This window comes from Vipera berus, assembly GCF_964194415.1.
Source record: "Vipera berus genome assembly, chromosome: 1".
NCBI classification, from domain to species: Eukaryota; Metazoa; Chordata; class Lepidosauria; order Squamata; family Viperidae; genus Vipera; species Vipera berus.
The window spans coordinates 275,385,711-275,398,541 of NC_138202.1; the positions used below are offsets into that span (position 1 = coordinate 275,385,711).

The 12,831-nt window shown below is 36.4% G+C and overlaps 1 protein-coding gene across 1 annotated transcript in view; it reads right to left on the bottom strand.

Annotated features, from left to right (window-relative positions):
- Positions 1 to 12,831, bottom strand: part of SYNE1 (spectrin repeat containing nuclear envelope protein 1) — a gene marked incomplete at its 5' end in the record, with an annotated part of 342,823 nt that overhangs the window by 156,299 nt on the left and 173,693 nt on the right. Inside the window, 9 exons of the mRNA XM_081315102.1 lie at positions 161 to 379; positions 1,084 to 1,228; positions 2,276 to 2,613; positions 3,460 to 5,620; positions 7,418 to 7,683; positions 8,734 to 8,910; positions 9,512 to 9,637; positions 11,059 to 11,205; positions 11,760 to 11,936. Coding sequence (XP_081171228.1) covers positions 161 to 379; positions 1,084 to 1,228; positions 2,276 to 2,613; positions 3,460 to 5,620; positions 7,418 to 7,683; positions 8,734 to 8,910; positions 9,512 to 9,637; positions 11,059 to 11,205; positions 11,760 to 11,936 — 3,756 coding nt within the window. The remainder of the gene's footprint in view (positions 1 to 160; positions 380 to 1,083; positions 1,229 to 2,275; positions 2,614 to 3,459; positions 5,621 to 7,417; positions 7,684 to 8,733; positions 8,911 to 9,511; positions 9,638 to 11,058; positions 11,206 to 11,759; positions 11,937 to 12,831) is intronic.

Sequence of the window (12,831 nt, forward strand, 5' to 3'; positions counted from 1 at the left end):
TAAGGAAAATGCTGATGGCCAGTGCATTGACTGCTGTTAGCAAAATGGCAAAATGGATAAAACAGTTTGAATGTTAACGTTATGAATGCATGGTACAGATATGATGCCTTAACGGCTGCTAGGAATATTTACAGACATTGACTAAACTTGATCCTTATACCTTATCATTAAATACATTCCATTTCTGCACTGATTCTTCCAAAATCCTTTCTTGCTCTTGGGCAATGCTTCTGAGTCTGGTCCACCGCTGCCAGACAGTTGTCATAGACCGACTTATGGTTCCCTTACTGGCTATGTTGCCTGTTTTCTCCAGGAGAGATGCCTTTTCCTCCAGTGAAGTGATTGTCTCATGAAAAGAGTTTACCGTAGAGACCAGAGACTGAAAAAAACAGAGGCAATTATCTTTCCTGTTTCACAAGACAGCTTTAAAATTTCAAGCAAACATTTGTGCATTATAGCAGAATCAAAACAAATATATCCTTTGTTGTAATATTACAATTCCTCTTTCTATTAGGCATATTTACATTTAAAACTTATACTAGCAAGATGTAAGTTTTACTATAAACAGAAGGATCCATTGTTTTAATGTGTGTATTAATAGATGAGTAGATATAGAGGAATCAACAGAGATGTGCAAATGTGTTTGTGTGTATTCATATTCCAATGTAATATGTATTATTCAATGCTCATCTTATAAATGATTCAGTTTACATAGTAATTTAATAGTAATTTCATTTTTATTAGTGTTCAAAATACTACATATTTTGGACTACAAGCATGTATGAAACAATATTCTTTGCAACTGTGAAAGAGTAGAGCAACTGTGAAAGAACATATTTGATTTTAAAATAAAATCAGTACTGAAATGTTTTCACTTGCCTAAAAATAAAATTCTGATATTGAAAAATGCAATTTAGGCCATGGGAAAACCATACCATAAATGTAATCAATTCTGAGTATTTTTGTTAGCTTATCATTTGTTTAGAATGACCCCTTAGAGAGCAGCCCTTTTTTTACATCACAAACCCAGTACCCAAATGTTTGTGATTTAACTAGAAAAAAAATGACTTTTAAAACTTTTACCTTATGTGATATTAATTTTTCCTCTGCTTCCAGTTGGGAAAAGGTTTTAGCTACAGAAAATTCAGATAATTTCTTTTCAGACTCATTCATCAAGTCAATGATGTCTTGTCTTGCTATTTGGTATTCTTGCCACTGAGAAGCACACCTTGGAAAATTAAATATAATAAAAAAGTCATAATTTAGACAAAATATTATTCAAGAATGCATTGCAGATAAATAAATAAAAATAAAATATGTTGTTGTTGCTAACAAATATTCTTTGGTGTTAAATTAAAAGGCCAACTTTTAGACAGAATCTTTAAATGGTTTAATTTGATGGAGGAAATTTAACAAGGTGATATTTTGCCATGATGGGTCTCTAACTGAAACCATAGGAGAGAGAGAGAGACAGAGAGAGAGAGAGAGAGAGAGAGAGAGAGAGAGAGAGAGAGAGAGAGAGAGAGAGAGAGAGAGAGAGAGAGAGAGGGGGGAGGGAGGGAGGGAGAGAGAGAAAGAGAGAGATATTTTTAATTCAGATCAAATTGTGTCTTAAAAAAGAAAATGCTACCAGTATTTTCAGTAAAATGCTTTTTAAATAGTGATGCATAAAGGACTTATTACAGTGGTTGAGCTTTCAGATCTGATTAGCAGAATTGAAAATAAAGATAGATGCCTATCTGTGAACAAGTATATTTTAAAATATTGGTCCTGTGACCAAAAACAAAACTGGGTTAATCTGCAAAGAAGACGCAACTAGTAAGAAATCTCCCAGAAATAATTTATAAAGAAACTCATGGGGCCATTCTCCCTTTTCCCAACTGAATTACCTCATTTTATTCTACTGTATCATTTTTTAAGGCAACGTATTGCAATTGTTTACTGGATCATTTATTTAACATAGCATTTTATCAATGGACCAAGGTTGGGGAAGAACGTATAACATGGTTTTGTGAATTCTCACTACGCCCTTTATCAGTAGTGGCCATAGGAGGATTTCAGTATTTTCTCACTTTAATAAAACAATGTGTTGAGCATCTGTGTGGCCAGACTTTCTCCCTAGAGACTAATTACAGTGTACTGTCCGTGTGTGTGTGTGTGTGTGTTTGTGTGTGTGTGTGTGTGTGTGTGCTTGTATATGTCTGTGAAGGTTGTAGGTGTTACTTCTGTGCGCATTGAGAAGCACAGGGCTGAAATGGAATGAATAAAAAGGTACCTTTGTAATAATTCTTTCTGACATGGTTCTTCTTGTTCTATTTCCATGCTCTTATCTTCTAAAGCCCTCACTTTCTGCTCCAGATCCTCTTTTCTGAGGTTCTGAATGAATGGCTCCATGTCAGACACAAGCATCTTTACTTCTTTCAAATGAAGTCGGAACTGCTTTTCAGTATTAAAAAATTCTGTATGGTTTCTTAGGTTTTCTTCTGAATTCTCTGTGTCAAGGCCATTTTGTGCAAATTGGAGCAATATCTGAGCATCCTCAAGCCAGTTGTTAGCTGTCTGGGAAACTTGGTAGTATCTTTGGCAAAGACTATATAATTTAGTCAAATTTTCCTGAAAACAAAACAAAATAATACAACACAAATATATATATATGAATAATAACAACAATGATCCTAATTCAGGATATACAAACTGGAATTCTACAATCAGCAAATTATTCCAGAACACTGTACTTGAGGATATTGTGCTGCATTTCATGAAGGGAATGTTTATTTAATTTTATGTGTATCTATCTGCTGATTCAATAAACAAAGACATTAATATTCCAAAAGATGGTTTAAGAACCTGAAAAAGTCCATGGATCTCTAAAACCACAATGTAGAAACATTCGAACAAATTTCCTTCTCCTCTAAGTAATTAAAAGCTTTCTGAATGTCCTAAATCAAGGATGTAACCCTAGAGCAAATAACCTATGAAACAAATTTATAATCAAATTATTTGCCTGGTATTGACATTTATTCCACAGTGAAAACTGGGATAACAAGGTATTAAGATAATATCTCAAGAACCTGGTAACACAAAATCTTTTGGCAAGAATTTTCAGAAATGCAATTTCTGAAGTTGTCATATTTCGCATAGTAGAGATGTCATTATGTGGTCTATGTGTAACAAATATTTATGAGAATTATGAGAATAGGATTTCCTGTTTGAGCAGGGGGTTGGACTAGAAGACCTCCAAGGCTCCTTCCAATTCTGCTATTTTGTTTTCTAGGTTTAAAGTGCAGAATTAGAGCAACAACTTGATGCAGTCTTAATCTTTATGTCATCTTTTTTGCTTTAGATTATAATGAAGATCCAGCACCTATATATCATTGAAATGCAGCCTGAACAGATTTGCATTCCATATCCGTTATACTGTGGTAAATAATTAACAATAGGATTGCAGGACATACTGACCTGCCTCTTTTGTATTGCTTCCTGGACTTCACTGTTGAGTTTAGAGAGCTCAATAAGGCTGTTTTCCAAGTCTACGGGAACTAGTTCTTTGGCTTTCATATATTTCTCTTTTTCTTTATTGCTTAGTGCTCTCATTATCCTTAGGCTAGATTGAACTTCTTCCTGTTGGATCTGAACTTTGCGAATCTCTTCTTGAATGCTATTCAGTTTTACATCCATGTTTAATGGTTCATTCAGGTCTGCTTTGATACGTTGCAGCCAATCCAGGGAGTGACCGATTTCAGTTTGAAAATCTATGCTCTCTACCAGCCTGTTTTCACACTCCATCACTTTATCCCCAATGGCAGTGTGCAATGCCTTCATCATTTCCTGCCAGATTCGCACTTGATGATCAGCTCCTTCGTGAACAGATGGGTCAATCTGAGAAGAAAGCCCTTCAAGATGGTCAGCAATGTGCTTCAAAAGGATCCCAGAATCCTGAAGACTACCGGCTAAGAAATGGTACATTTTTAGCTTTTCCTCAGCTGGAAGGGTTTCTTCATTCACTTCTGCTTCTTTTTCTTTTATGGAATTTAGCTTCATCCCAAGCTGCTTACACATTTCTTCATGCTCCTGATAAGTCAGCATCATGTCTTCTAATTGGTTAACTTTCTGTTCTATCTGCCTTTTTAATTTGTGATACAGCGAAGCAAGCGTTAACATCTCTTCTGGTAGCCACGGCTGCCCCGTGCTTCGAAAAGCTTCCTTCTTCTGATTTAATTCATCCACTGCACTGCCAAGGCTTAGGACTTCACTTAGGACATTTCTGTAATCTTCCAGAAGTGACACAACTTCTTTAGCTGTGAGAGTAGAGGGGGTTTTACGCAAATTTACAAGCTGATCTTCCAGGTCAGACAGTGCCCTTGTTGTCAGTTCAATTAATGATGCGTATTCTTTACGTGCTGTAATTGCTTCTTGGACTTTACAAAATTTATCTTTAGCCAGAGCAACGATCGTATTAAATTGTTGAGGCAGGGCACTGAGTTTTTCCTCGAGGTAGGAACGATCCATGTCATTAAGGGATGGCAAAATTTCCTGGCCATCTTTTTGAACTATCAACAAAAGGTTTTCATATTCAGGAAACTGTTCAAGAATCTGCTGATACTTAGCTAACTGAGAATAAAGTTCTGTGTTACTATTCATTAAATTGATTTCTGGGAATGAAACAATATCACATTGTTTTAACCAGTGGCATGCTTTATCCAAATCTTCTTTAAAGTATTTCCTAGAAACTATATGTTTTTCCAGATCTATTAATCGCTGGCCACATTTTTGTAAAATAATATCATACATGTTCTGCAACACTTGTAGTTTGTCCAACACTTCACTTTTCTCCTGTTCTGTTATTTCCTTCATAAGGTTCCTCCCTTGAGACCACAGTCCAGAAATTTCACTTTGGTAGACCTTAAGGCTGGCTTGTATACTCTTACAAGACCTGATCTGTTTGCTCACGTCTTCTGGTAGCAGACAGATATGTTCATGGAATATGACCTTTTTCTCATATTGTTTAATTTGATTCATGGCCTGAAGGGCTGCTAGGAAGAACTGAGTCCTTTCAGATAATGTCTTGTTCAAGTGCCTTCTTCTCTGCCAAACCAGTTCACTAAGGAAATCCACATGATTCTGAACATCTGATAGACTTCTTTGGAGCATTTGTCTTTCAGTAAGCCCTAAATTAGTTTTCATTCTATCGGCATCCTTTATTAGTGTTTTTAAAACAAGCTGCTTGGCTTCTACTTCACTACAAAGGGTGAGGTGAACCATGAGAAAATTTTGAGCCAGTTCAGGAGGTGGGCTATGTTTAAGAGCTTCAGAGATGCTAGGCTGCTGCTCTTCTGCCCACTCCATTAATTCTTGAAGTTTGGCTTGCACAACGCTCAATTCTTGTAATGTGGTGGCAGATAGTTGTATTTTACTCTTGACATGGTCCTCTAGCTGGATCCAGCACTGCTCAAAGTATCCTGACTGTTCTTTGACTAGTTCTCTATCATCCAAATTTAGGTGCTCAGTCATTTTTTGCTTCTGTTCCTTTAAGTTTTCAAGAGCAAGCCGTTTATCTTTCAGAGCCATTGATAATTTTTTCAAAGCCTCAAGATGTGTAGCTGTACTCTCAGCATCTGATCTGTCAAGCAAAAAGAGCAATGCATAGTGAACATTTCTATTGCAGAGCAAGAGAAAACTTTTTCATAGTCATTAGCATCTTTTCACCACATATATGATTCTTATTGCAAAGTACGATGTATGTATATGCTTTGACTTACAAAATGTACCTGCAGAGTTCATAATATTAAACTCACACATGATTTCACCACTACAACATCAAGCGTTCACCTTGGAGTTGGAAAAGGAAGAAACAAATTAATTTATTAATGAAATTCATTCCAATGAGCCTCTACTCTCAGCAGCTCATCTATTGCTGGAAGGAGAAACATCTTTTTTTTGTCTTCTTGCCTCTACTCATCCAAAATTCTACAACAAAACACTGCAAAGTTTATTTTAAAATATAGTTCTGAGTATAGAAAGTGCAAAAAAGTTACAGGTTCATGTGATAAATAAAAGAAATGCTAGAGATTGGCACAGGTCCTTTTCCTATCTGTCCTTAGTCACAGCATGAACATATCCTAACAAATTGCTTTTCCCCCTGCATCCTTGTGTTGTTGCCTTCATCCCAACCTTAATTAGCCAAGGCACATTGGATCACCCTGGTTTTGGTCAGTAAAATAATCCATATATTTCTCTCAAATATTTGCCAGCCAGAAGGGTGGATCGAACTAAATAAAAACTATTCGGGGATGGTGATAGGCTGCAATGATGAAATGTGAGAAAGAAAGCCCTGAGAATCACTCTCTGGGGCAGCAGATTTCTCTAATCCCTCTTCTAGCCCTGATAGCTGATCCCCAGTCTGGAAGAGGAGCCAGAAGGATTATAGCCGGCTTCTTAAATGCCACCGGATCTTTAGTCTCATGGATTAGGTGATCCACAAGATTAGAGACATTGGTAGGTAAAGACTCAGGTCTTGTAATGGTATGTGAAAATGACCTTGGGGAAGGCAAGAAGGGGAATGGGAGGAAGAGTTGCGGACTAGCCAATGGTCACATAAATGGCAACGTAACCTGCAGAATTAATGGAGGCATGGCACACATCTCAGCAGGGACCATCCCTAGTTTCTTGGACTGAAAGGCAAGGGGAGGAAGGGAGAGAAGTACTTTCAGACTTTCAAGATTTTGTTCTTGTAACTTTACAAATAAAGGTAAGTCCTATACTTCTGGATATAATTCTTATCTGGACTATCTCACAAGGCTGACAGCCTCCCCTTGTCCTGCTACTTCTCCCAGCTCTAGTAATCTGTTGTAAAGCAGCTTGTGCAAAGGAGTTATGCCTTTGACAGATGGTCAGAACTAACCTTGCCAGCCTCATCTCAGTTAAGGAAAGTGATTGCTGGATTTTCCTAGCGCTAGTGACACTTGGAAAGATCTGTGGGAAACCAAATCCCACTTCTTTCCTTAATTTGACTTTCACATAGAACATAAGGAAATCAGCATTGGGTGGCATCTTTTCTGTAGCAGAGCAGAGTCTGGCAATTTTGGCAGCAAATTTTATGCTGACATGATTTCCTTTTGGCTGAAGGCCTGTTGGCTAGGGGAAAACCCACGATTGCTTTGTCTGGTCTTACTCTATACCTTTTGGGTTTTTCCCCCCATGTATATGTGTAAAAACTGCACTATCTATAATAATATTCCCAGTGAAAAAGATTTAAATGGTGTAATAAAAACATGCTGAGATAGAAGAGGGAGTACTAAGTTAAATGGAAAAAAAATCTGAATTCTTAGTAATTCTTAATGTTGATCAAGTAACAAAGCACAGCTGTAGTTCATCTTGATGAAATCTGTCAAAAATAAGGCAAGGAGATCATCCTTACCTTGCTAAGTGATCCCATTCCTGTGTAAAATTTTCTAAAAACACTTCTACCGCACTTAAACAATCATGATATTCTGTTGTTCTCTGAAGATCTTCTTTTCTATGTAACAGCACATTGCTGGTTTGAAGGCAAAGATCAAGCCAATAGTTGCTCAGGCGTCCTACTTCCTTGTGCTCTGGTGACTCCTGCCCTTCTGTCAATTTGCTCACTTTTTCAGTCACTGCAGTCAAAGCTGTCTGTTTAGATTGGAGCTTCTGGCTGAAGTCCTTAACATTAGGAGATACAGAAAAGAAAATAGCAAGAAAGAATTCTGTTAACATCTAAAAAGGGCTATTGAGTTGTGTTTCAGATTCTACGACAAAACCATAAATTATGACAAATGCATTTCTTCCTTTCATGAGATTGCAATATTTTTTTTGTTTTACTGACTCCTTTGGGAACAAAGTGGTAAGACTTGTTTAATAAGAGAATAATAGAGTTTGAAGGGATCTTGGGGATCTTCTAGACCAACCCCTGCTCAAGCAGGAAACCCAATACTATTTAAGACAACTACCCTTTCAACCAGCATCTGACTCATCTCTGTCATAGTCCAGGAGCTGTTAAACTACAGCTTGTAGACCAAATCTGTCCCACCACCTGCTCTGGTATGGTCTGCAAACTAAGAGTGGGTGGGTAGATAAGCAGGTCATCACCATGCTGAAACTTCAGCTGAGCTCAAGGGCAAGGGATGGGGCTGAGGACTGGAGTAACTTGGGTGATGGCAATAGTCTGTCAGTGACCTCCTTGCAGCTGATTGGCACCATCCAATGACTGTCACACTCCTTGGACGGCAGACTTGGAGATCTGTGCATCTGCGGAGATGAAGGGCTGGTTGGATCCAGCCCTTTACAGCAGGGGTCCCAGTGGTGTGATTCAGCCGGTTCTCACTGCTTTGGCAGAACCGATATGTAATTTTTTTTGGGGGGGGGTGTTGGTGAACCGGTTATGATAAATCGGTTTTCTGGAACACGTCTGGTTTTCATTCAACTTCCTTCCAGGTGGGGAAAAAAAATCCTCCCCAAAAGTCCAAGAGAGGAGTGACGGAAACCAAACAGACACACGGCGCCTTCGATGAATTTTAAGAAAAGTGTCTTGGTTTCTGAAGTGCAGCAATTTTGCTGCAGTTCATTAAAGCAGTGGTCTTTTTCAGGTTTCTATCTGAGCTTTTAAAAAGTTACTAATGGTTAATTTTCCATTGTCACAAAGAGGCCAGACAATTTCAGAAGTAAACTATCAATTATGTATTTATGGTTAATAAAATAAGAGATGCTCCTTACCTGTACTTGTAAAACCATATTATGAGCAATATTTAATTCTAGCTCTGCTCCCCGTCTCTTCATATTCTGTAGTTGCTGCTCTGCGTCCTGGAAATATATCCAGAGTTCCTCTTTCATTTGCTTTATTTCTTCCCAGCCCTGAGCAAGATACTGGGAGTTCATTATCCTATCTTCAATCTGGAAAATATCGGGAGGAATAATGGAAATATTTTAATGTAATTAATTCAGAGCTGTCTTAGATGTACACAATCCATTTATGTAGGTCAGGAGATTTACATTAGAAGGCTGGGGGGGACAATCTATAAGAGTGGAAGATAAACGGAGCACGCACAAGTCTCTAATGCTCATGTTTTATTAATTCCATGCACATTATAACAGATGTAACCAGCCTTGTAACAATTATACTCCAATAAAAACTCAACTAGAATAACATATAAATTAATGTAGCATCCTTAAAAGTAAGATGAACCTCATTGTTAGGAAACAACAGATTTTTTTAAACAGATTTTTTTGCTGTTTCATAGCACAGAATATCTTTGGATTCTGTTCTAAGTTATATTCTTTCCTCTTTCTTTATTATCTTTCATTCGGTACTTCTGCAAGCATGGCTGTAAGCATGTTTCTTAATTACCTAATTGGTGAGAAAGTAAGATACAGTAATCACATGTCTAAGAAGAATGAGAGAACAGCTGCTACAATTTATCCCATACAATCTCCTTTGCTAATTGAAGTACAAAACAGAAGAATTACAAAACAGCTGTTATAGTTTATCCCATACCGTTTGCTTTGCTTCTTGAATATCTGTTGCTGCATTTTTTACTGTGCTGTCTGATAAATCATCAATGGAGCATAATAGATCCAAATAGGTGTTTGCCTGCTCTTGCAGGGCTCTAAAATGTTTAACCTAGAAAGAGTAAGGAAAGATTATCAACAAAATATAGATTTTCAAATTCCCCTGAAAATGCTTTGAAAGTGATTAAATTATAGCAATATTGCTACTTTTAAAAAAAAAATAGTGAAAAATAACAAACTGTTCAGGTTGTTGATATAAATTACACATTTTTTTCAGTAAATATTAATAAAGTAACACAAGGGACTCTGTATTGATTATGCATCTGCATTGTGCACAAAATTAAAAATATGAATAGTTCAGATTACATTTAACTTTCTAATTAAAGATAACTTGGGTTTCCACAGATGTGTACATATGTATCCTATGTATCTTTCGATGGATTTGGCCAGCTGAGGTTTGAATCATTTATTGGCTTCACTGAAGAAAAAGGACAATTTCTACTTCCTACTGCAGAGTGAGAAGAAGTAATGCACAATGGGACCATATCATATGTTTGCCCTATTCACTGAGTTTGTTTGAGGAGGTTTATTTACATTTGACCTAAGATTGTCTTCTGGGAAAGCAGAGTTGACACTTCTAATGGCCATATCACTTCTAATATTCCATATCTGGAATATGTTTCCTATGTCCTTGTTGATATTTAAAACTTTTTAAACAGAACCTACAGCTCAAATAAGTAGCCTTGGCTGTTGAAAAAAAATAAGGTCAAACTTAATTTCTTGGATAGAAGATATTGGAAGATTCCAGAACTGAAAGCTAGAATAGATAATGGGAAGGGAAAATGAGGAGATGGGGGGGAGGTGGGGAGGGGAAGGGAAGAGAAGAGAAGAGAAGAGAAGAGAAGAGAAGAGAAGAGAAGAGAAGAGAAGAGAAGAGAAGAGAAGAGAAGAGAAGAGAAGAGGAGAAGCCTTGAAAAGATGGGAGTGATAAAGCTCACTCATAGGACTGCCAAGATAACTAAATGGATGCATCTATGTAGTTATCTGTATTCAAACTTGACTTAGTGGAGTCATTTTATATTTTTCAGATAAACTTTTGCCATTGGTGATACAAAAGCTTAATATATAAATAAATGTTAGCAAAACAGTACTGGTTCCCTGAGATTTTTCCCCAAGATCTACTTTTCTGAAATGATTCTTTAATTCATTTTGGATTTTCAACATAGTTTTAATTTGCCTCTGGACCAAAATATCAGGAGAACTACATTGTACCATTTTAGTCATGATGATCCCAATGGGATCAAAGAAGAAGCATGGGAGCCACATGGACTCTTGGAAAAACAGACTGATCATTCCTTCTTTTCTGTATAACAATGTGAGGTTAAAAAGCGGGGGGGGGGGAATTGAGATGAAATCCTTGAATTTTGTCGAAGGACTCTGTGACTAACTATGGGAAATCTCCAAGTTTCTTACTGGTGCCTTTTTGATATATGCATTCTTTCAAGGAAATATTGCCACGTAGACTGCTGATACCTGCTTCACAGCATCTGCTGAACTGGAAGGTCGATGAGGATTGGCCTTTAACTCTGGCCAAACTGTAGAAAGCCAAGCTTGGCATTGCTGAAGAGTATCCTGATGGTTAACATGTTTCTGGAGTTCATGCTCCAAACTTTGATATACCTACAAGAAATAAGAATAAGAAATAAGAATTTTGTTAATATTAATGATTATTGCTAACTGAAAACGGACCCTTGGCCAAAAATATAGTCTAGCAGGTTAAACTGAGCTCTAGACTGGAGAAATAACTGTACCTTTATAATGCTAATTAATATAAAATGAATATTTCCTACTCATTATTCCACAATTTATTTTGAAGTGTTCTACTTTTGCAAATATCTGTCGAGGTTCTCAGTCTTCCAGGTCATCACTGTCCCAAAGGTGCTTTTTCAAAAGGCAACTGGATTTTGTTTTTCCTTGAAGACTGGAGAAGCTTACTGGATGAGAAGGAAATGTCTTTAAGGAAAAGCAAAGTCCAGTTGCTTTTTCAAAAAGCACCTTTGGGACTACTTTTGTAAACGTTTTAAGGTTTCCCCCGCAACTGTTATTAAATTCATTCTTCAGAAACTGTTAAGAAACCATCTTAGTATCTTACTTATTTTGAGCCAGGTTCTACCTAATTGCCACCACTTTCTTCCTCTATATCCCCTGCTCAGTATTAAAAGATTGATGCTTACTTTTTGAGTTGTGCTACAGAGGGCTGAATAGCTATCTCTCGTTCCCTGCAGCTGGGTTTCTATGTTTTGTTTAAATTTTGCTTGGAGATGTTCTGCACACTCTTTGATTAAAGAATCTCCCTTGCTTTTAAGGATGTTCAGGCGATCTTCAAATCTTGCAATTTCTTCCATTGTTGCCTAAAACATTATGATGTAGTCTTAAGATACAAGACTGTCAGAATACTCTTAAATAACAGGAAAATAAATTACAATTGAATGTTAATGAAAAAATGCCTAACAATATGTTACAGGATGTGTTGGAGCAAAGACTGTAAAAGATATACTTAAATTTCTGCATGGAGCAGAGAATTTATACTTACAGTAAATGTCCTGTTCTTAGTTTACAATGCTATTTATACGCTGACCAGTTAATTCTAAAAATATTATCAAGAACCTTAACCCATTTGTTCATTTTTGAAAGTTTTTTAAACACACGAGGAAGCATTTTATGGCATATAATTTTAAAATATTATACTTTTTTTTAAAAAAAAATGGCTTTATCTTTTTAAAAAATTACCAAGAGAAGTTAGTAGTTAGCAGGACATAAAATCTAATAAAATAAAACATTTTCTGCAATTTATGAGAAAAACCTCTATAAGATTATAGTCTACAAACATAGGAAGCTGTATATAAGATCTTACATTATCAAGAAAAATATAGCATCATTTATGTATTACAAATACTGCATGTAATGTTCACTGAAAATCATCTGATATTTGAGGAAGGTAGTAGTCTTTTTCTGTAGTATAGAACCACTGAGTACATATGGTTTCTACGTACACTGTATATTTTATTAATTAATTAATTAATTAATTAATTAATGGGATTTATATCCCGCCCTATCTCCCGAAGGACTCAGGGTGGCTAACAACAATAACATACAATAAATACAGAAATTAAGATAAAATTAAAATTAAAGGCCTCTGTACAATAAATTAAAATTAAAATAAATTAAAATTAGAGTTAAAAATTGTAAACATAATTAAAATCCCTGTCAGTCCAGGTCAGCCAGGTGGAAAAGGAGTGTTTTGAG